This window comes from Culex quinquefasciatus, chromosome 3 (assembly GCF_015732765.1).
Source record: "Culex quinquefasciatus strain JHB chromosome 3, VPISU_Cqui_1.0_pri_paternal, whole genome shotgun sequence".
Classification (NCBI taxonomy): domain Eukaryota; kingdom Metazoa; phylum Arthropoda; class Insecta; order Diptera; family Culicidae; genus Culex; species Culex quinquefasciatus.
The window spans coordinates 87,265,490-87,288,067 of record NC_051863.1 but is presented as its reverse complement, the minus strand read 5'-3'; the positions used below and the strand labels follow the sequence as shown (position 1 = coordinate 87,288,067).

Sequence of the window (22,578 nt, the reverse complement as noted above, 5' to 3'; positions counted from 1 at the left end):
TTTTCGAAAATACGTAGTTTTGTGAAAATTTTGAGTATTTTCAAAAAATATTGTTATTACATTCGAAATATATGAAAAAACTAACTTAATCCACCTATGTGGTTGGAGCCTTCCTCACAACAATGGCTGTACACAAGTTTCATCTATTTTTGCCTTTCTTACTAAAGAAAGGTATAGGTTTTACTTTAAGCCAGGACGTCATTTCCATCTTCGTAAATATGTCGATTCAACATGAATTTTAATCGGAAAAATCGTCAACAAATCACACTGCACCGATTTTCGACGCTCTATCGATTCACCTTGACAGAACTCGTCTATCTCCAACCCTCGAATTTTGAGAAAATAAATTCCGTGGAGGTCGAGTGATGTTCGTATGTGGTAAAATTTTGCTAAATTTTGTGTCGCGCCGTTCTCAGCTCCCATATATCCGATTTCGATTCTTCTAAATGCAGATGAAAGCTAGTGTGCTGAACCTGGGCGAGTTGTCGCGCAAATTTCGAAATATCCATCTGTTTTCGGATGCGGCCAAACTTTTCAACAAAATACACAGTTTTCAAATGAAAATATGGTCAATTTTTTCATTTTCATATCTTTTATTTATCTCAAAAATTGCATTTTTCGAGCCCTACAACCTCCCAAATTTTCATCCAGATTCATAATATGGTTCTGGAGTTAGAGCCGTTTGATTGACCTACCATAAGAAAAAAAATCCCTAAAAAAAGGTAAAAGCCCACCTGGTGACCTTCGCCAACATTTTTCATTTCTGATTTTATTCAAAATTTCTTGCTACATTCATAGTACAGACCATGAGTGAGCATCTGAAACAAATTCGACATCGATCGGCAATCCCGATTAATTTTTAGAACGATTTCCTTTTTGCCTTTCTTACTAAAGAAAGGTATAGGTTTTACTTTAAGCCAGGACGTCATTTGCATCTTCGTAAATATGTCGATTCAGCATGAATTTTAATCGGAAAAATCGTCAAAAAATCACACTGCACCGATTTTCGACGCTTCGTCGCCAAGTCGACAAGTTGTCAAGTTGAGCTTCGAATACTGGCGCGAGAATGCTGGCGCATATATTTGCTGGCTCGACTTATACTCGTTTGTAGTAGCTTGTCTACCGATGTTTTCTACAACATGTAAGATATCGTAGCTTTTCGGTTTCTTTTAGAGGTGGGCAAAAAAGAGCGAGCCGCTCAAAGAACCGGTTCACTAAAAAGAGCGAACGAACCATGGCTCACAAAAAAAGAACCGCGGTTCTTTTTTAAACTCCGTCCTTTGAAATAACCGTTCCAAGATGGAATGATTTTTCAACTTGTTATAAATATAATTTATTAAATATCGAACAAATTGAAGCATAAAATTTGTTTTTAGAATTGAAAATGCAATTCCGAATTGAAAAAATAATTGCTGATAAAAATTAATCCAAATATAGCATTGTCACTTAAAAGTTTTCAAACTCAATTTCAGTTTGCTACTTTTCTTCCAAAAGTAAATGATTTTCTAAACAAAATGAGAAAAACTTTTCATTATACAACTGCTCGTACAATAAAGTATTACCCGAATAAAAAATTTGAGCATTTAAAATTGCTTAGCTTGTAACTTGTTACCTAAAAATTACTAAATAGCTGAGAGATTTTGAAGAAAAAATAAATTCTCTTGCCCGATTAAACCCGATTTAATCGGATTAAATCGGGTTTTTAGATCCGGCTTCCACAAAGTACATCGATATCTCTTAAGTGGCCATATCTCGAGACAGGGTTGCCAGACCTTCAATGTTTAGGACTCGTTGGAAAGGTCTTTTGATAACCTAACCAACAATGGGTCGGATGATGAACCCGGACATAGTTTACATACATTTAAGTGAGATCCGGCTTCAAAAAAGTACATCAATATCACTTAAGTGGCCATATCTCGAGACAGGGTTACCAAATCTTCAATTTTTTAGACTCGCTGGAAAGGTATTTTGATAACCTAACCAACGACGAGTCGGATAGTGGAGTCGGACATAGTTTACATACATTTAAGTGAGATCCGGCTTCAAAAAAGTACATCAATATCACTTAAGTGGCCATATCTCGAGACAGGGTTGCCAGACCTTCAATGTTTTAGACTCGTTGGAAAGGTATTTTGATAACCTAACCAACAATGGGTCGGATGGTGGATCCGGACATAGTTTACATACATTTAAGTGAGATCCGGCTTCAAAAAAGTACATCAATATCACTTAAGAGGCAGTATTTGTAAATATTGCTCGGTTTGTTCTAGAGGTCGTATCGAGGTGCTCCGATTTGGATGAAACTTTCAGCGTTTGTTTGTCTATACTAAAGATGAACTCATGCCAAATATGAGCCCTCTACGACAAAGGGAAGTGGGGTAAAACGGACTTCGAAGTTTGAGGTCAAAAACACAAAAATCTTAAAATTGCTCGCATTTCCGTAAAACTTCATCAATTCCAACTCTCTTAGATGCATTCGAAAGGTCTTTTGAAGCACTTCAAAATGTGCTATAGACATCCAGAATTGGTTCGAATTTGTCTCTTAGCTTTTGCGAATTACTGTTAAAAATGGATTTTTAGAACCTTAATATCTTTTGCAACAGCCTCCAACACCCATACTCCCATAGATCAAATGATAGGTAATTACTTGGACTATAAGCCTACGGTGTTAACTTTTTGGCCAATCGCAGTTTTTCTCATAGGTTTTCGATTTTTCTAGAACAAACATTTTACAACGTTAGTGTTTGCCCTGCAGGCCAAGAAGACGGCACTTTTTGGTCTCAATTTTGTCATATTTGGAATCCTCGGACAATTTCACGTAAGTTAGATGTATTGGAGTTGTAATTTAGATTTAAAAAATAATTAAATAAAACATATTTGAAAAAAGAAATAGATCTTATTTACCCTGTGATCAATACGTCAAATGCTGTACCAAGTAGGCGAAAACCTGTTTTACCCCTAATCCAACAAATTGTTAAAAAATATTTTAATTCATTCTAAATGGCAATTTTTCCAATAAAATTTACAACTCCAATACTTCTAACTTACGTGAAATTGTCCGAGGATTCCGAATATGACAAAATTGAGACCAAAAAGTGCCGATATGGCGGCCTACAGGGTAAAAACTAACGTTGTAAAATGTTTGTTCTAGAAAAATCGAAAAACTATGAGAAAAACTGCGATTGGCCAAAAGTTAACACCGTAGGCTTATAGTCCATGTAATTACCTATCTTTGACCTACGGGAGTATGGGTGTTGGAGGCTGTTGGAAAAGATATTAAGCTTTTAAAAACCAATTTTTGACAGTAATTTGCAAAAGCTAAGAGAAAATTCGAACCAATCCTGGATGTCTATAGCACATTTTGAAGTGCTTCAAAAGACCTTTCGAATGCATCTAAGAGAGTTGGAATTGATGAAGTTTTACGGAAATGCGAGCAATTTTAAGATTTTTGTGTTTTTGACCTCAAACTTCGAAGCCCGTTTTACCCCACTTCCCTTTGTCGTAGAAGGCTCATATTTGGCATGAGTTCATCTCATGTATAGACAAACAAACCCTGAAAGTTTCATCCAAATCGGAGCACCTCGATACGACCTGTTACACATTGGTGAAAAACTCGCTCTTAAGTGGCCATATCTTGAGACAGGGTTGCCAGATCTTCAATGTTTTGCACTCGTTGGAAGGGTCCTTTGATAACCTAACCAACAATGGGTCGGATGGTGGATCCGTACATAGTTTACATACATTTAAGTGAGATCCGGCTTCAAAAAAGTACATCAATATCACTTAAGTGGCCATATCTCGAGGCAGGGTTGCCAGATCTTCAATGTTTTGGACTCGTTGGAAAGGTATTTTGATAATCTAACCAACAATAGGTCGGATAGTGGATCCGGACATAGTTTACATACATTTAAGTGAGATCCGGCTTCAAAAAAGTACATCAATATCATCTAAGGGGCCATATCTCGAGACAGGGTTGCCAGATCTTCAATGTTGTAGGCTCGTTGGAAAGGTCTTTGATAACCTAACCAACGATGGATCGGATGATGGACCCGGACATAGTTTACATACAGTTAAGTGAGATTCAAATATATGTGAAAACACATTTTTATACATAACTTTTAAACTACTTATCGAAACTTCAATCTGTATAAAACTCGATCTATGGGACCCTAAACAAAGTCGAATGCAACAAGTTCGGGTCAAATCGGTTCAGCCAGTGCCGAGAAACATGAGCTAGTTTGTTGGTCACATACATACATACACACACACATACACACACACATACACACACACACACACACACATACACACAGACATTTGTTCAGTTTTCGATTCTGAGTCGATATGTATACATGAAGGTGGGTCTACGACGTTTTTATACGAAGTTCATTTTTAGAGCAGGATTATAGCCTTACCTCAGTGAGGAAGGCAAAATCCCGATCGTTTGACACCCACATCGTAAAACGGAAATTTTTAGTATTTTTTTAAAGAAAATACGTAGTATACGTAGTAATACGTAGAAAATTTGGAGTATTTTCAAAAAATGTTGTTATTACATTCGAAATGTATGAAAAAATTCCAATCGTTTGATACCAACATTGTAAAAACGGAAATTTTGAGTATTTTTTTCGGAAATACGTAGTTTTGTGAAAATTTTGAGTATTTTCAAAAAATATTGTTATTACATTCGAAATGTATGAAAAAATCTCGATCGTTCGATACCCACATTGTAAAAATGGAAATTTTGAATATTTTATTCGAAAATACGTAGTTTTGTGAAAATTTTTTTGTATTTTCTAAAAATGTTGTTATTACATTCGAAATGTATGAAAAAATCCCGATCGTTTGATACCCATATTGTAAAAATTGAAATTTGGAGTTTTTTTTTCAAAAAGACGTAGTTTTGTGAAAATTTTGAGTATTTCCTAAAAATGTTGTTATTACATCCAAAATGTATGAAAAAAACTAACTTAATCCACCTATGTGGTTGGAGCCTTCCTCACTTATTACCAACAATGGCTGATATGAAATTTCATCTCTTTCAGATACAAAAATTTCATCTCTTATTTAGATCCGGAGTAAAAAAGTACATCAATATCACTTAAGTGGCTATATCTCGAGACAGGGTTGCCAGATCTTCAATGTTTTAGGCTCGTTGGAAAGGTCTTTTGATAAACTAATCAACGATGGGTCGGATGGTGGATCCAGATATAGTTTACATACATTTAAGTGAGATCCGGCTTCCAAAAAGTACATCAATATCACTTAAGTGGCCATATCTCGAGACAGGGTTGCCAGATCTTCAATGTTTTAGGCTCGTTGGAAAGTTCTTTTGATAACCTAATCAACGATGGGTCGGATGATGGACCCGGACATAGTTTACATACATTTAAGTGAGATCCGGATATATGTGAAAACACATTTTTACACATAACTTTTGAATTACTTATCAAAACTTCAATCTGTATAAAACTCGATCTATGGGACCCTAAACCAAGTCGAATGCAACAGGTTCGGGTCAAATCGGTTAAGCCAGTTCCGAGAAACATGAGCTAGTTTGTTGGTCACATACATACATACACACACACATACACACACACATACACACACACATACACACACACATACACACACACATACACACAGACATTTGTTCAGTTTTCGATTCTGAGTCGATATGTATACATGAAGGTGGGTCTACGATGTTTTGATTCAAAGTTCATTTTTAGAGCAGGATTATAGCCTTACCTCAGTGAGGAAGGCAAAAAACCTGATCATTTGATACCCATATTGCCATAACAATATATTTTTGGTTTCTTTAGAGAAAAAAATGCATTTTCGAAATACAGGAAAAATACGTATTTTTGTGAAAAATTTCATGAAATAATAATTTAAATGGATAGCTGACATCATCCCGATTTCAAAACACTATAATTTTTTGATGTTTGCATGATTTTTCGTACGATTAAAGTCAATGTCTCCCATATAGCCAAAATCCCATAAGCTCTGTGCCTCGGTTATGCACGCCTCGGTTTTTAAAGATTTCAAGGCTGAATCAATATCAGTTTTGGTTTCTAAAATAAAATCATGATTTAAATTATTCTCAATATGATGCTGCACAGAAAAAAAAAGTTGAATTTTGGAATGTGGAGATTTGGTAGGTTGAATATTACCTCTTTTTTTTGAGTAATATTACATAAAAATGTGTAAAATGTGAACCTTTTCTGGGGTAAAATTCATAATTTTTTTAGCCACAAAATCTGTCACCATTTCCTGATGAATATTACCATCATTTTTTTCTGTGTGATACCTGTCCCAAACAGCTTTATGATAATTAAACACAGAACTATTGGGTCTGGTAACTGCTTCATGAGAAAGTGAAAAAGTTACTGGAAGGTGATCAGAATCAAAATCAGCATGAGTCACTACCCGAGCATGGGTAAATAACAAGAGAAATGCGTAATAATACCTTTCTCTGGTATCAATATCAAATTTTGGTATTCCTGGACCCTTTAAAATTTGTCTTGAGGATAATGCAAGAGCAAAATGTGGTATCATACCAATTTAAGGTATTGTTTTGATATTGCAAAATTGCAGAATTTGTCAATGGTCGAACACCACATATTGGTATTCTTTTGATATTATAGTATTTTATCAAATTCCTCTGAAACTATGGGAAAATTTTGACCAATTTTGACAAAATAATTAATTTTGCACTAAAATGATGTCTCAAAGCGAATGCTTTCATTGAAAACCGGAAATTTCGAACTTGATTTTAAACATTTTGATATACCCCTACAGAAATGACTTGAAATTGTTGAAAATTTTCTAGGTCAGGATGGCACATTTTGGTATTCTTTTGGTATTACAGTGTTTTATCAAATTCCTCTGAAACTATGGGAAAATTTTGACAAAATAATTAATTCTGCACTAAAATGATGTCTCAAAGCGAATGCTTTCATTTTTTTTTTTTTGATATACCCCCTACAGAAATGACTTGAAATTGTGGAAAATTTTCTTAGTCAGGATGGCACATTTTGGTATTATTTTGGTATTGAAAGGTTTCATCAATTTTCTCTGAAACTATGGGATTTTTTTTACCAATTTGGACAAGACAATAAATTTTGCGCTAAAATGACTTGAAAAAAAAACCAAATACTTTGAAAAACGAGTCAATCGAAAGATTATTGAATTTTGGAGAATTTCAATCCAGTTTTATTTTAATAACACTTATTTTTCAATCTTGTTATTTTTCAGAATCTTCAAGAACTTCATGCACAGGCCGTTCATCAATGACAAATGCATTCGGTGTGGTGAAGAACATCACTAAGAACAACATGGAATCATCAGGTGAGTAGATTTGGCTGTTGCATATGGATCATTTCCGTTTTTTCACTAACTGCAACTGCTGCACTAAAAATGGTATGAAAATACCAAATTTTGGTATTACTTGTGCAAATATCAGCGACCAAAATGTGATCTTGGTTGCCCAGTAATAGATGGTAAAATACCATCAAATCATACCAAAATCATGTATGTGGAAGACCACAGGAATACCAAAATATGATTTTCCAAGGGCGCGGGAATACCTAAAATTAAAACCATGACAATACCAAGTTTTGGTATTCAAGCAATGTTCAAAAATCCAGAAGACTTCAACTTGGTATTGAAATGGTTATATTTTGAGGTATTATTTTACCCATGGAATAACATGGTTTGGTATTGTTGTGCCCTTCCACATACAAGACTTTGGTATGATTGCATGGTATTTTACCATCTATTACTGGGCAACCAAGGGCACATTTTGGTCGCTGTTATTTGCTCAAGTAATACCAAAATTTGGTATTCCCGTGTTATTTACCCTGCTCGGGTAAAGGACCACAATACTGACTTTTATTTGTCAAAACCAAATCAATTGTTGATGGATTTCTAACAGAAGAAACGCAAGTTGGCCCATTTGGGTATAAAACCGAATAAAGACGAGAAGTGCAATCTGTTTATTCAAATCCCCTTTGAAATAATTTTTATTTTCCCCAGTGCATTGGAAAGGCAAACATTTGTAAAAGACATTTGAAAACTGAAAATGGCGTTTTGACCGTGTCTGAAAATATTTTTGTCGGAATCCTCGGAAAATTTCACATAATATTAACAAAAATTTGCCATATCGAACCGTACGTTTCCAAGATATGATTTTTTAAAACAAAAACAGGAACAAAAAAAAACAACTTTTTTCACTAAAACTGCGGTAACTTTAAAATTTCAGCAAATACCTATACATGTTGGGTACAACAATTTTTGTAATTAAAAGACGCAACTTAGTTTTTTTGCCAATTTAGTCATTTCCCCATTTCTGCGCGTGGCGCGACGAAAAATCCAGTTTTTTTTTCTTTCAAAAATGCATATCTCGAAAACGTACGGTTAGACATTGCCAATTTTATTATGTGATACGTGAAATTGTCCATGGTCGGGACCCGTGGTGTAGAGGTAAGCATGGTTGCCTCTCACCCAGTCGGCCTGGATTTTATCCCAGAAGGTCCCGGTGGCATTTTTCGGGGCGAGATTTTCCAGACCACGCCTTCCGTCGGATGGGGAAGTAAATGTTGGCCCCGGTTTAACCTAGAGGTTAGGTCGATTGCTCAATCCAGGTGTAGGAGTCTTCTTCCTGGGTCCTGTCTCGGTGGAGTCGCTGGTAGGCAGTTGGACTAACAATCGAAAGGTCGTCAGTTCGAATCCCGGGGTGGATGGAAGCTAAGGTGTAAAAAGAGGTTTGCAATTGCTTAGTTTCGAGTAGGAATCTCGCAATCGAGAACGCCAAGGCAATGTTGAGCAATTCTCTACGAAATCGGTCTTTTTTTTATTTTTATTTTTGTATTTTTCAATCCGGCTAAAACTTTTGTGGTGCTTTCGGTATACCCAATGAAGCAATTTTGCATCATTAGTTCGTCCATATAATTTTCCTTACAAATTTGGCAGCTGTCCATAAAAAAATGATGTATGAAAATTCAAAAATATTTATCTTTTAAAGAAATTTTTTTGATCGATTTGGTGTCTTCGGCAAAGTTATAATATTGGGCGTAATTTTCAAATGTTAGTCTTGGCTTAAAAATTTGAAAATATTTTTTTTCGAAGAGATCGAAAAATTTCACTAATGTTTCAAATTTTAACATTATAAATCGGACCATTAGTTGCTGAGATATCGACATTACAAAATGGTTGGTTGTTTGGGTGAGACTTAGAAAACATAAATTTTCCTGTTTTTAAACACTTTCAAGGCAATTTCTCAACTACTAAGGATCGTGTCAACAAAGTTCAAAAAAGCAAAATATTTTCTCAGCTTTTCAAAAATATTTTTTTTAAAGTGGGCAAACATGTGCACTGACTTTAAAAATGATAAACGGCGACTATTTTCAAAAAAGTTACCTAAAATGGCTTTAACTTGAAAACGGTGCACTTTATCAAAATTTCACTAAAGTACTTTTTGATTGCAAATTTGATTTTACATCGAAAAATAAAGCTGAAAAAATTTTGCGACCAATATTTCGATTTTATCAAAAAATCAGTATGCCGAGCTCCTGTGGTCTAATGGTTACAGGTTTCGCTTTATAAGTAGAAGGTCGTGGTTTCAAACCCACATGGCTTGGCAAATCCTTTCCACTATACCAAACTGGTATAGTGGAGGACCAAACTGTTCTCTGTATATTTGCGTCTGCAGAGTTCCACGGCCCAATCGCAAAAATGTGCTTTGAAAGGGACGAGTTTTCAGAAACCAGAGTTTAAAGTGGGGGACTGGGTATAAGTAAAACGTAAATGTGCACTTCGGTTCTAGCGATACATTTGGACAGTACAGTAGCCTTTGTGATTCTATAAAATCTAATTACTGGTCGCAGTGGATAGTGGCATCGAACAGAAAAAAAAAAAAATCAGTATTGATTAAACAAATTATAACTCGGTCAAAGATATTTTGCACAACCTAGAAATTTCTGAAAAGTTTGCATTTGATGTTTCCTAAAACATATCAGAAAATGAAAAAAAATAAAAACTGTGTTTTTTTGCAAATCAAGTTTAAGTGACAAACAGTTAAATAAAAAATCACCAAAACAATTTTTACCGTGCATCATTTTTTTCAGTGTAGTCCTTATCCATACCTACAACTTTGCCGAAGACACCAAATCGATCAAAAAATTCCTTCAAAAGATACAGATTTTTGAATTTTCATATATCATTTTTGTATGGACAGCTGCCAAATTTGTATGGAAAATTATATGGACAAACTAATGATGCAAAATGGCTTCTTTGGGCATACCGAAGGCACCAAAAAAGTTTCAGTCGGATTAAAAAATACAAAAAAAACTTAATCCACCTATGTGGTTGGTGCCTTCCTCACTCTTTTCCAACAATGGGTGATATGTGATATGATGGGTTTGGACACAAATTTCGGCTGATTTCGTTAAGTTCCGGAATACAAAAAAACACACATATTACTCAAGGGCTCATAAAAACGAAGTTGACTTTATAGCTGTCGGCCACCATTGCTAGTACCAACCACTAGTGTCTTCCTTTTAATCTACAAGGATTACGCTGCCCTGGGCTCCTAAGTGTATGAAAGTAAGGCACGAAGCGACGGCGCCGAATACACATATTTACACAAAGAATTTTAGAGCGCCCGCAAGGGCTCATAAGTGGCATCTTAAGTGGTCATAGCTCGAGACAGGGTTGCCAGATCGTCAATGTTTTAGACTCGTTGGAAAGGTCTTTCGATTACCTAACCAACGATGGGTCGGATGATGGATCCGGACATTGTTTACATACATTTAAGTGAGATCCGGCTACAAAAAAGTACATAAATATCACTTAAGTGGTCAGAACTCGAGACAGGGTTGCCAGATCGTCAATGTTTTAGACTCGTTGGAAAGGTCTTTCGATTACCTAACCAACGATGGGTCGGATGATGGATCCGGACATTGTTTACATACACTTAAGTGAGATCCGGCTACAAAAAAGTACATAAATATCACTTAAGTGGTCAGAACTCGAGACAGGGTTGCCAGATCGTCAATGTTTTAGACTCGTTGGAAAGGTCTTTCGATTACCTAACCAACGATGGGTCGGATGATGGATCCGGACATTGTTTACATACATTTAAGTGAGATCCGGCTACAAAAAAGTACATAAATATCACTTAAGTGGTCAGAACTCGAGACAGGGTTGCCAGATCGTCAATGTTTTAGACTCGTTGGAAAGGTCTTTCGATTACCTAACCAACGATGGGTTGGATGGTGGATCCGGACATTGTTTACATACATTTAAGTGAGATACGGCTACAAAAAAGTAAATAAATGTCACTTAAGTGGTCATAGCTCGAGACAGGGTTGCCAGATCGTCAATGTTTTAGACTCATTGGAAAGGTCTTACGATTACCTAACCAACGATGGGTCGGATGATGGATCCGGACATTGTTTACATACATTTAAGTGAGATCCGGCTACAAAAAAGTACGTAAATATCACTTAAGTGGTCAGAACTCGAGACAGGGTTGCCAGATCGTCAATGTTTTAGACTCGTTGGAAAGGTCTTTCGATTACCTAACCAACGATGGGTCGGATGATGGATCCGGACATTGTTTACATACATTTAAGTGAGATCCGGCTACAAAAAAGTACATAAATATCACTTAAGTGGTCAGAACTCGAGACAGGGTTGCCAGATCGTCAATGTTTTAGACTCGTTGGAAAGGTCTTTCGATTACCTAACCAACGATGGGTTGGATGGTGGATCCGGACATTGTTTACATACATTTAAGTGAGATCCGGCTTCAAAAAAGTAAATAAATGTCACTTAAGTGGTCATAGCTCGAGACAGGGTTGCCAGATCGTCAATGTTTTAGACTCGTTGGAAAGGTCTTTCGATTACCTAACTAACGATGTATAATATGATGATGTTTGGGTTAGTTTACTGCCATTTATTCAACTTCCGAAAATATGCGAAAACACATTTTTATACATAACTTTTGAACTACTTATCGAAACTTCAAACAATTCAATAGCACCGTATGGGACCCTAAACCAAGTCGAATGCGACTGGTTTGGTCAAAATCGGTTCAGCCAGTGCTGAGAAAACTGCGTGACATTATTGGTCACATACACACACACATACACACACACATACACACACACATACACACACACATACACACAGACATTTGTTCAGTTTTCGATTCTGAGTCGATATGTATACATCAAGGTGGGTTTTCGAGCTTTAAATAAAAAGTTCCGTCAGTGGGGGTGACTATGGGTCAAAAAACGATACACCTCTCGTATTTTCTGAATAACAAAAACAATTTAAATAACATCGAAAATCTTTAAACCTAGATTTGTTCTTAGATAGTTTACTAACATTTTCCCAAAATATAGTGTATTTTGATGAACACTACCTTAAATGCCAATTGTTTGAAAATTGACCCAATCTCACCCCTTAGAGGGGGTGACATTGGGTCAAATGAAACTAAATTGATGCTCAAATACAACGACATGGTAAAAACAAGTCATCCAACAGTGTTTCTTGTTCGAGGGAATCGTATTGACACGCTACAATTTTTGAAGTGGAGATTTTCAAACATTTGGGTAGTTTTCGAGCAATTCTAACAATAATATAAGAAAAATGATTTTTCGAGAGGTCATTTTTGGCCAAAAACGTACCCCAACTTTTGACAGCTGCCAAAATAACAGGATTTGTTCTAGGAACGAGATTTTTTCAGCGAAGTCATCTTAAGATGTCCCCTACACAACCCTTTCAACAGAATTCATTTTCATTGAGAAGAACCTGAGAAATGGTAAAATCCGTAAAAAATCTTTTTGACCCAATCTCACCCCCCAGACCCAATGTCACCCCCACTGACGGTTCCATTTTAGAGCAGGATTATAGCCTTACCTCAGTGAGGAAGGCAAAACAATCACCGAAATCTGAGAGAACTTCTCTGCTGTAGAGCGAATTATTTGATTTTTTTTTTGGTCCACACACGGTCAAAACGCCATTTTTAGTTTTCATACGTCTTTTTAAAATGCTTGGCTGGTTTTTTTTTCAGTTTTCAAATTATATTTCCTTGAAAGACAAACTAATCACTTTTCATTTCCACCTTAGACAACTGAAATCGGTTGAAATGGTGCGTAGTTACGAATTAAAAAAGCCTGCACTTCAGTCAGCTGAAAAAAGACATGATTTCTAAATTACTTTTTAAAACCACCAATGCGCCATGGGTTCCTATGAACATAAGACCTTTTGAAAAAGTAAGCGAGATTTGTTCTAGGAACGACATTTTTTCAACTAAGTCATTTTTAGATGTCCCCTTTTCACCCTTTTCCCAGGATTACGTTTTATTGAGAAGATCCTGAGAAGTGCAAAATCCGTAAAAATAACACTTTGACGGTCAAAGTTTGACCCAATCTCACCCCTTAGAGCCTATGTAACCACAACTGAAGGTACTACAACTCCAACCAGCCAAAGTAGTGTGCTTTTTCCCAATAACACAGACAAAAAAAAATGATTACTTACCGACGATCTGCTAACTTGCATAAACGCATATACGCCTCTTAAAAACTCCATATTACTACTGGATGGTGAATTTATGGGGCTCTTTGTGGCGGCCCCCTTGATTTCTACGAAAATAGGATGGCACACCTTCAACCAGCTGTGTTTTTACTTTCTTGGAAAATGATCTATTGAATAAAGAAGAAATGAAAAACGTTACACTTGTAACTATCTTATATCAATAACACAAGCACATAACATTGTTCAACAATCTAATAAACACCTCAGATACATTTTTTTTATAAATATTTGCAATTCTTAAACAAATAAAACATACAGGAAATTTTACACTTAAACTTCACTCAATAACTTAGCGTTACAATGTATCTCAAAATACCATCAATGCAAAAAGGCCATTCATATTATATCTTTTTTGGTAAAAAAAAGCTTAACACATGATAAATAAACATCAGATAATTATAAACATATCATTTATCAGATTTAAATTATAACTGCAAACGGTCGTTGTTAACGTAAAGCTTATTTGTTTTACACTTTTATACCAAGGCGATAGTGACTTTGCCAGCATTTATCTAAAACTGTTTAAAAACAAGTCAAAAACTATTCGGAAATAATGTAAATTAAGAAGAAAAAAATCACTTCATAATGCTGCCCACACACATCAATATTAAACAATAATGGCAACTTCACCAACTCCCTGGGCTGGGATCAATTTAGTATCCCGAAAATCAAACAGAAAAAAACGCTCCGGCGCGCAAATGAAAAAAACGCAAAAAAAATAATGTATTTATAATGTTTTGAAATATTTTATGTACAATTTTGTATCCATTTGATCCATCACAAAAATAACTGCAAACATATCATGAACTACAACTTACCTCTCCCCCACTTCTCATCATAACGTTAAAAGAATCCAATCTACTTTGGAATAAAATGGCATATTTTTTGCAAATTTGCTTCTGTTTAAAATTGTAACTGAAATCTTTCCACCGTTCAGTAAAATAACAGATAAGGTATATATAATTAAATCAAAAACCCATATAATTCTCCAAAACTTAACCAAACTAAATGTATCCACATTTAAATTAAAAACCCTTATAATTCTCCAAAACATAACCAAACTAAGTGTATCCACATTACAGTTGGGTACGTTCTAAATGTCATTGCATATTTTTTCTATAACTTTTAGCAAATAAAAAGTCGAATAGAATGAAGGAATAATAAATGCTATGATATGATTCAGAGAAATACATTTTTAAAAAAGTATGAAATATTCTAAAAGCATAATGAACGTGTTTCCAATCACCGTATACGCCAAAAATAAAAACATATAAATGAAGTATTAAACAAAACGTTAAAATACTAAAAACATATTAAAGAATTCTTAAAAACAATTAAAATCACTCACCACGGGTCCTAACCTAATTGTAGTTTAATAGGCCATATAATGTGTTAACAGTTTGTGTGAATCTGTGTTTTTGTACCAGTGAGTTGCAAAAGTACCATGCTAGATTCATTTATAACTTGTCCTAAAGATAAAAGATCATGTATTACTAACTCCGTGTTTCCATAGATATTTTCTCTAATCTACTTTTAATATAGTTGAGCTTATTAACCATGTTGTCGAACAATTGTAATAATAAAAGAAATCGTATAATGCCTACTCTAAGTCAATTGCATAGCGATAATGAATACTAAATGTTTGGGATAGATGACACCAAAAGTGCATAAATAAAAATTTATGCTATTGCCTAAAATTTTCTAAAATATTGAAGAGACTGATTGAATAGACTGAAGAAACCATAAATTTAGTGTTAATTTTTTTATTTTTTACATTGCATAGCGTCGCTTGTGTGCTATCTCGTGATACGTCCTATCTTTTTACAGCAGACGTGTCACAAGATAGCACACAAGCGACGATAGACCGCCAGTTAAAAGCTAGCTTGTGCCGATACACTTCTATCCCTTAGACCAATTCAATTTTTTTGTCAAGTTGCCCTCCCCCCCCCCCCCCTTTATAAACTTTCAAAAAAATAGGGGGCAAAAAAACTGCCAAAAATTTAAAGTTATACTGTATAAACTTGAAGCACTTGCAGTGCTGAGAAAACTCAGTCATAATTTTGGTCACATACATACATACACACACAGCCATTTGTGCAGCTTTCGATCCTGAGTCGATATGTATACATGAAGGTGGGTCTTCGAGCTTTTAATAAAAAGGTTCTGCCGTCAGGGATGTGTTTGATCATGGAGTTAACCTTCGGGAGGTCGCGCTAGTGTACTTTGTACACAACTTTTGCAAATTGTTGAAAAACAATGTTTTTCCTTTATTCAAAACCTGAGCATGGGTAAATAACAAGGGAAATGCGTAATAATATCTTTCTCTGGTATCAATTCCAAATTTTGGTATTCCTGGACTTTTAAAAATTTGTCTTAAGGATTGTGCAAGAGCAAAATGTGGTATCATACCAATTTAAGGTATTGTTTTGATATTGCAAAATTGCTTAATTTGTCAATGGTCGAACACCACATTTTGGTATTCTTTGGTATAACAGTATTTTATAAAATTCCTCTGAAGCTATGGGGAAATGTTGACCAATTTTGACAAAATAATTAATTTTGCACTAAAATGATGTCTCAAAGCGAATGCTTTCATTGAAAAACGGAAATTTCAAACTTGATTTCAAACATTTTTTTTATAACCCCTTAAGAAATTACTTGAAATTGTGGAAAATTGTCTAAGTCAGGATGGCACATTTTGGTATTATTTTGGTATTAAAGTGTTTTATCAAATTCCTCTGAAACTATGGGAAAATTTTGACCAATTTTGACAAAATAATTCATTTTGCGCTAAAATGATGTCTCAAAGCGAATGCTTTCATTCAAAACCGGAAATTTCAAATTTTATTTTAAACATTTTTGATATACCCCCTAAAGAAATGACTTGAAATTGTGGAAAAGTCAGGATGGCACATTTTGGTATTATTTTGGTATTAAAGTGTTTAATCAAATTCCTCTGAAACTACGGGATTTTTTTTTATAAATTTTGACGAGATAATTAATTTTGCGCTAAAATGACTTGAAACCCAAAAATGTTAAAGCTGATTTTCAATTTTTTTAATATACCTAAGATTTTTTTAAATCGTTGAAATTTCTTTAAGTCGGGATGACCAAATACTTTGAAAAACGAGTCAATCGACAGATTATTAAATTTTGGTGATTTTCAATCCAGTTTAATTTTAATAACACTTATTTTTCAATCTTGTTATTTTTCAGAAGCTTCAAGAACTTCAAGCACAGGCCGTTCATCAATGACAAATGCATTCGATGTGGTGAAGAATATCACTAAGAACAACACACTCAAAAAAATGAGTTCGCGTAAACGTGAACAGCGTTCATGCCAACGGGAACCAGGAAGAAAACTGTTCAACTTTTATAGTGCATTGCACCATGAAAGTGAACAGTTTTCTTCCTTGTTCCCGTTGGCATGAACGCTGTTCACGTTTACGAGAACTCATTTTTTTGAGTGCATGGAATCATCAGGTGAGTAGATTTGGCTGTTGCATATGGGTCATTTCCGTTTTTTCACTAACTGCAACTGCTGCTGAAAATACAAAATTTTGGTATTACTTGTGCAAATATCAGCGACCAAAATGTGCTCTTGGTTGCCCAGTAACAGATGGTAAAAAAACATGAAATCATACCAAATCATGTATGTGGAAGACCACAGGAAACCCAAAAAATTTGATTTTCCAAGGGCGCATGAATAAGCATTGTCTGCCTGTGTGGATCAATCGGACCGCGCACTGGACTCACAATCCAGAGGTCGCCGGTTCGAATCCCGAGGCGGACGCAAAAAATTCTAAGTGTAAATATAGGTATTCGGTGCCCTCTCCCCGTGCCATACCTTCACACTTAGGAGACCCGGGAGGCGGAGTCTTGTCGCAAAAAGAACGATATACGCCTGTGAATCCGTTGACGAAACCGCAAGGTTTAGGAGGGCCACATTATAAGGTGTTACGTCGATTCCATTCCGTTCCGCATGAATAAACATAAGCATAAGCATAGGTGCCCACCCGCAGTTGCTACTCCGTCATTGACCAGGACCTCCAGAAGTTACATCCACGAGCCGTGGAAGATGAGTGGTTGCTATCTTTCCTCGCTTCGCAACTTCTCAAAGGCCCCTATCATGCTGATCAATACCGGCGCCGGCCACGACCAGTGGTAGAGTCACGGGGAAGTGGATGGGAATGTTAGTCCGATACTTGAGTGATAGAGACCGCCCAATCGACTGCTTCTCCGACAAAGTATCACATGAGTTTTGAGGGGGTTAGTAGATGGGTATGAGGTCAGGATTCACGAGTGGCAGTGATGTGACCATGAGCATTTTGTTTATCGGTTGAAAAATTTAAATCTTAGGCAGCCGGCTGCGGAAAGATAAATTATTGATTAGTTAGAAAGTTTTTTAAATCGAACGCGTGCCAACCGAGCAGTAGTGCAATGGGCTGGACTTATCAGTATATATTTACTAATTGTACAATTTAGATAACGCGTGCAAATTTCAAAATTAGTAAATAAAAAACGCTTTACTCTTCATAAAATTGATAGTTTGATGAGTCCGCAGTCGTTCCAATTCCCCCAAAAACGCGCCCGAAACAAAGCAAACCAAAAAAAGAACTTTTCAATCGCGCGATTCTTTTTCAACTGACGGCGATTCTTTTTCGCTCCACTTTGTGTGCCTCTGCGGCGCACACACACACCGATGAAACCTCTCGAACATTCGGAACTCTTCCTCTTTCCGCAGTCGTTCCAATTCCCCCCAAAAACGCGCCCGAAACAAAGCAAACCAAAAAAAGAACTTTTCAATCGCGCGATTCTTTTTCAACTGACGGCGATTCTTTTTCGCTCCACTTTGTGTGCCTCTGCGGCGCACACACACACCGATGAAACCCCTCGAACATTCGGAACTCTTCCTCTTTCCGCAGTCGTTCCAATTCCCCCCAAAAACGCGCCCGAAACAAAGCAAACCAAAAAAAGAACTTTTCAATCGCGCGATTCTTTTTCAACTGACGGCGATTCTTTTTTCGCTCCACTTTGTGTGCCTCTGCGGCGCACACACACACCGATGAAACCTCTCGAACATTCGGAACTCTTCCTCTTTCCGCAGTCGTTCCAATTCCCCCCAAAAACGCGCCCGAAACAAAGCAAACCAAAAAAAGAACTTTTCAATCGCGCGATTCTTTTTCAACTGACGGCGATTCTTTTTCGCTCCACTTTGTGTGCCTCTGCGGCGCACACACACACACCGATGAAACCTCTCGAACATTCGGAACTCTTCCTCTTTCCGCAGTCGTTCCAATTCCCCCCAAAAACGCGCCCGAAACAAAGCAAACCAAAAAAGAACTTTTCAATCGCGCGATTCTTTTTCAACTGACGGCGATTCTTTTTCGCTCCACTTTGTGTGCCTCTGCGGCGCACATACACACCGATGAAACCTCTCGAACATTCGGAACTCTTCCTCTTTCCGCAGTCGTTCCAATTCCCCCCAAAAACGCGCCCGAAACAAAGCAAACCAAAAAAAGAACTTTTCAATCGCGCGATTCTTTTTCAACTGACGGCGATTCTTTTTTCGCTCCACTTTGTGTGCCTCTGCGGCGCACATACACACCGATGAAACCTCTCGAACATTCGGAACTCTTCCTCTTTCCGCAGTCGTTCCAATTCCCCCCAAAAACGCGCCCGAAACAAAGCAAATCAAAAAAAGAACTTTTCAATCGCGCGATTCTTTTTCAACTGACGGCGATTCTTTTTTCGCTCCACTTTGTGTGCCTCTGCGGCGCACATACACACCGATGAAACCTCTCGAACATTCGGAACTCTTCCTCTTTCCGCAGTCGTTCCAATTCCCCCCAAAAACGCGCCCGAAACAAAGCAAACCAAAAAAAGAACTTTTCAATCGCGCGATTCTTTTTCAACTCTGATTTTCCAAGGTATTCATCCTAAAAATAAAACCATGGCGATAGCAAGTTTTGGTATTCAGACAATGTTCAAAAATCCAGAAGACCTCAACTTGGTATTGAAATGGTTTTATTTTGTGGTATTATTTTACCCTTGGAATAACATGGTTTGGTATTGTCGTGCCCTTCCACATACAAGATTTTGGTATGATTTTCTGTATTCTACCATCTATTACTGGGCAACCAAGGGCACATTTTATAATTTTAAATTTAAAAACTTAATGCTCTACAACTTTGTAGAACACACCAAAGCCGTAAATCTCGACCCTGAAAAGTTATTAGCGATTTAAAAAAGTCATTTTTGCAATTCTGTGTGTGTGTGTGTGTGTGTGTGTGTGTGTGTGTGTGTGTGTGTGTGTGTGTGTGTGTTTTTTTTTTTTTTTTTTTTTTTTACAAGGTCGGAATCTGCTATCAGACACCTGAGAATTCATTTCTCAGGTAGTGTGGGGTTGGGAAAACAAAAGGAGTTTTCCCGACCCACTAAACCAGTCCTTGAACGCCGTGCCCTTTTCCCCCCGGGACCACCTTTCGGTATAACTTCGGGGGGAGGCGTTGCATTTTCTGCACTAGTCTACTTACAGGATCCATGCCGGGTGCTAGAACCATTTCCTGTTCTACATACATATGAGTCCATGCGAGGGTTTAACCGCGCCCAAGAATCGCGTTGCTTTTGATCGGTTAGTCATATGCAGCCCTCTCCTTGGACCATCGAGACGTGTACCGATTTGGTAGAGCCAACCGTCATAACGTGCTCTCCTTCACAGCCACACTCGTGGGTTCTCAACTCCTGTGACCATCGAGACGTGTACCGATTTGGTAGAGCCGACCATCATAACGTGCTCTCCTTCACAGCCACACTCGTGGGTTTTCGACTAGGCTTCTAGTCGTTCCTCCTCTGGTCGTCTCTCCATTTCCGCTGGAGAGCCGAAGTGATCTGCGTCACCGCTCCGACGACCGCATTCCACTTGGCGATGTCGCTGCACATTCTTCGCACCACATTATCCGGGCTGGTGTCTGCTCCGATAATGGCCAGCATTTCGCTTCGCGCTGCCTCGAAGCGAGGGCAGCTGAACACCACGTGCTCCGGTGTTTCCTCGCAATCGACGCAGTCCGGACAGAGAGGAGACTCTGCATGTCCGAACCTGTGCAGGTACTTCCTGAAGCAGCCATGGCCCGACAGGAACTGTGTGAGGTGGAAGGTGACCTCTCCATGCCTTCTGCTCACCCACGTGGATACGGACGGGATCAGCCGATGCGTCCATCTGCCTTTCTCCGTGGTGTCCCACTCACGTTGCCACCTTGCCAGCGATTCGGCTTTCGCAGCTTCCCGGATACCTCTCGTGCCTCTCCGGGTGTAGCGCACGGTGTCCTCCTCCAGTGTGATGCCGATGGGGATCATTCCGGCTATAACGCCAACCGCTTCCGACGAAATGGTCCTGTACGCGCTTGCAACCCGCATGGCCATCAGTCTCTGCGTTCTGTCGAGCAGCGCTCGATTTCGCTTCGTCCCCAGCGCCGTCCACCATACCGGTCCGCCGTACCTAAGTATGGACGTCGCGACACTTGCCAAGAGGCGGCGCCTACTGCTCCTGGGTCCAGCGTTGTTCGGCATAATCCTCGACAGTGCCATGATCGCCTTAGCCGCCTTCTCGCAGGCGTAATCGACGTGGCTGTTGAAGTTCAGCCGGTCATCCACCATCACCCCGAGGTACTTGAGCGCTCTCTTCGAGTGCACTACGTGTTCCCAACTTGTATCTGGGCTTGCTGCACCTTCTTGTGGTTACTAACCAGAACCATCTCCGTCTTTTGGTGAGCGATCCGCAGCTTCACCTCGAGCATCCAGTTCTCGATCATTGCGATTGCCTCCATAGCCAGCACTTCGACCTCCTCGACATTTTCGCCGGTTACCGTCAGCACTATGTCGTCTGCAAAGCCAACAATCTCTACGCCGTTGGGTAGCCCCAGTGTCAACACTCCGTCATACATTCCGTTCCACAGTGCTGAACCCAGAATGGATCCCTGCGGAACTCCCGCGGTAACAACAACGGTTTTTTGTCCATCGGCAGTGTCGTAGACCAGCACGCGGTTCTCGAAGTAGCTCTTCAAGATCATGCACAAATAGTCAGGCACCTTCATTTTGTGCAGCGCTGCTGCTATGGCCGCCCAGCTCGCACTGTTGAACGCGTTCTTGACGTCAATCGTGACTATTGCGCAGCAGCGGTTCCCCTGCGTTTTTCCTCCGCGCTTCGTCGGCTTTCTCGACCACTTTCCGGATGGCGTCCACCGTGGATCTCCCTTTACGGAAGCCGAACTGCCTCGCTGCTAAGCCATGCTCGCTCTCCGTGTACTTGGTCAGCCGGTTAAGGATGATCCGTTCCAGAAGCTTTCCGAGGGTGTCCAGCAAACATATAGGCCTATACGATGATGGGTCCCCCGGTGGTTTGCCTGGCTTCGGCAGCAACACGAGCTTTTGAACCTTCCACGGGTCGGGGAAGTGTCCTTCGTCCAGGCATTTCTGCAGGACTGTTCGAAACCTGTCCGGGAATGCTTGAACCGCCGATTTCAGGGCGAAATTCGGGATTCCATCCGGGCCGGGAGCTTTCTTCACCTTCAATCTCTTCGCTACTGCCACAAGTTCTTCGTTGGTGATCAGATGACCTTCGGCGTTGCTACCCCTTCGTCGTTGTACGGTGTAGGAGGCCATGTCGTTGGGTCATGTCTTGGGAAGAGCCCTTCCACAATGACCTTCAGCTTGTCGGGACACGTTTCAGCCACCATCGATGGGCCTCTGATCTTCGCCATCGCGACACGATATGCGCTTCCCCAAGGGTTCGCATCAGCGTCTTGGCATAACTCCTTGAAGCAGTTTGTCTTGCTGCATTTGATCGCTTTCTTGAGCGCGGCCTTTGCAGACCGGTACTCCTCTCTGCGCTCCTCTCTAGTTGCTTCGGATCTTGCTCTCTGGACTCGTCTTCTGGCGCTGAGGCAACTTGCCCGAAGGGTACCGAGTTCTTCA

At 38.6% G+C, this 22,578-nt stretch overlaps 1 protein-coding gene across 6 annotated transcripts in view; it reads right to left on the bottom strand.

Annotated features, from left to right (window-relative positions):
- Positions 1–22,578, bottom strand: part of LOC6052895 (innexin shaking-B) — a 243,815-nt gene that overhangs the window by 114,592 nt on the left and 106,645 nt on the right. For 5 of the 6 annotated variants that reach the window (XM_038263415.1, XM_038263419.1, XM_038263427.1 and 2 more), the window contains one exon: positions 13,549–13,712. In XM_038263415.1, coding sequence (XP_038119343.1) covers positions 13,549–13,599 — 51 coding nt within the window. In that variant the 5' untranslated portion in view covers positions 13,600–13,712. Of the gene's footprint in view, positions 1–13,548; positions 13,713–14,953; positions 15,075–22,578 lie in introns of all 6 variants that reach the window. The other variant, XM_038263416.1, reaches the window with a different exon arrangement.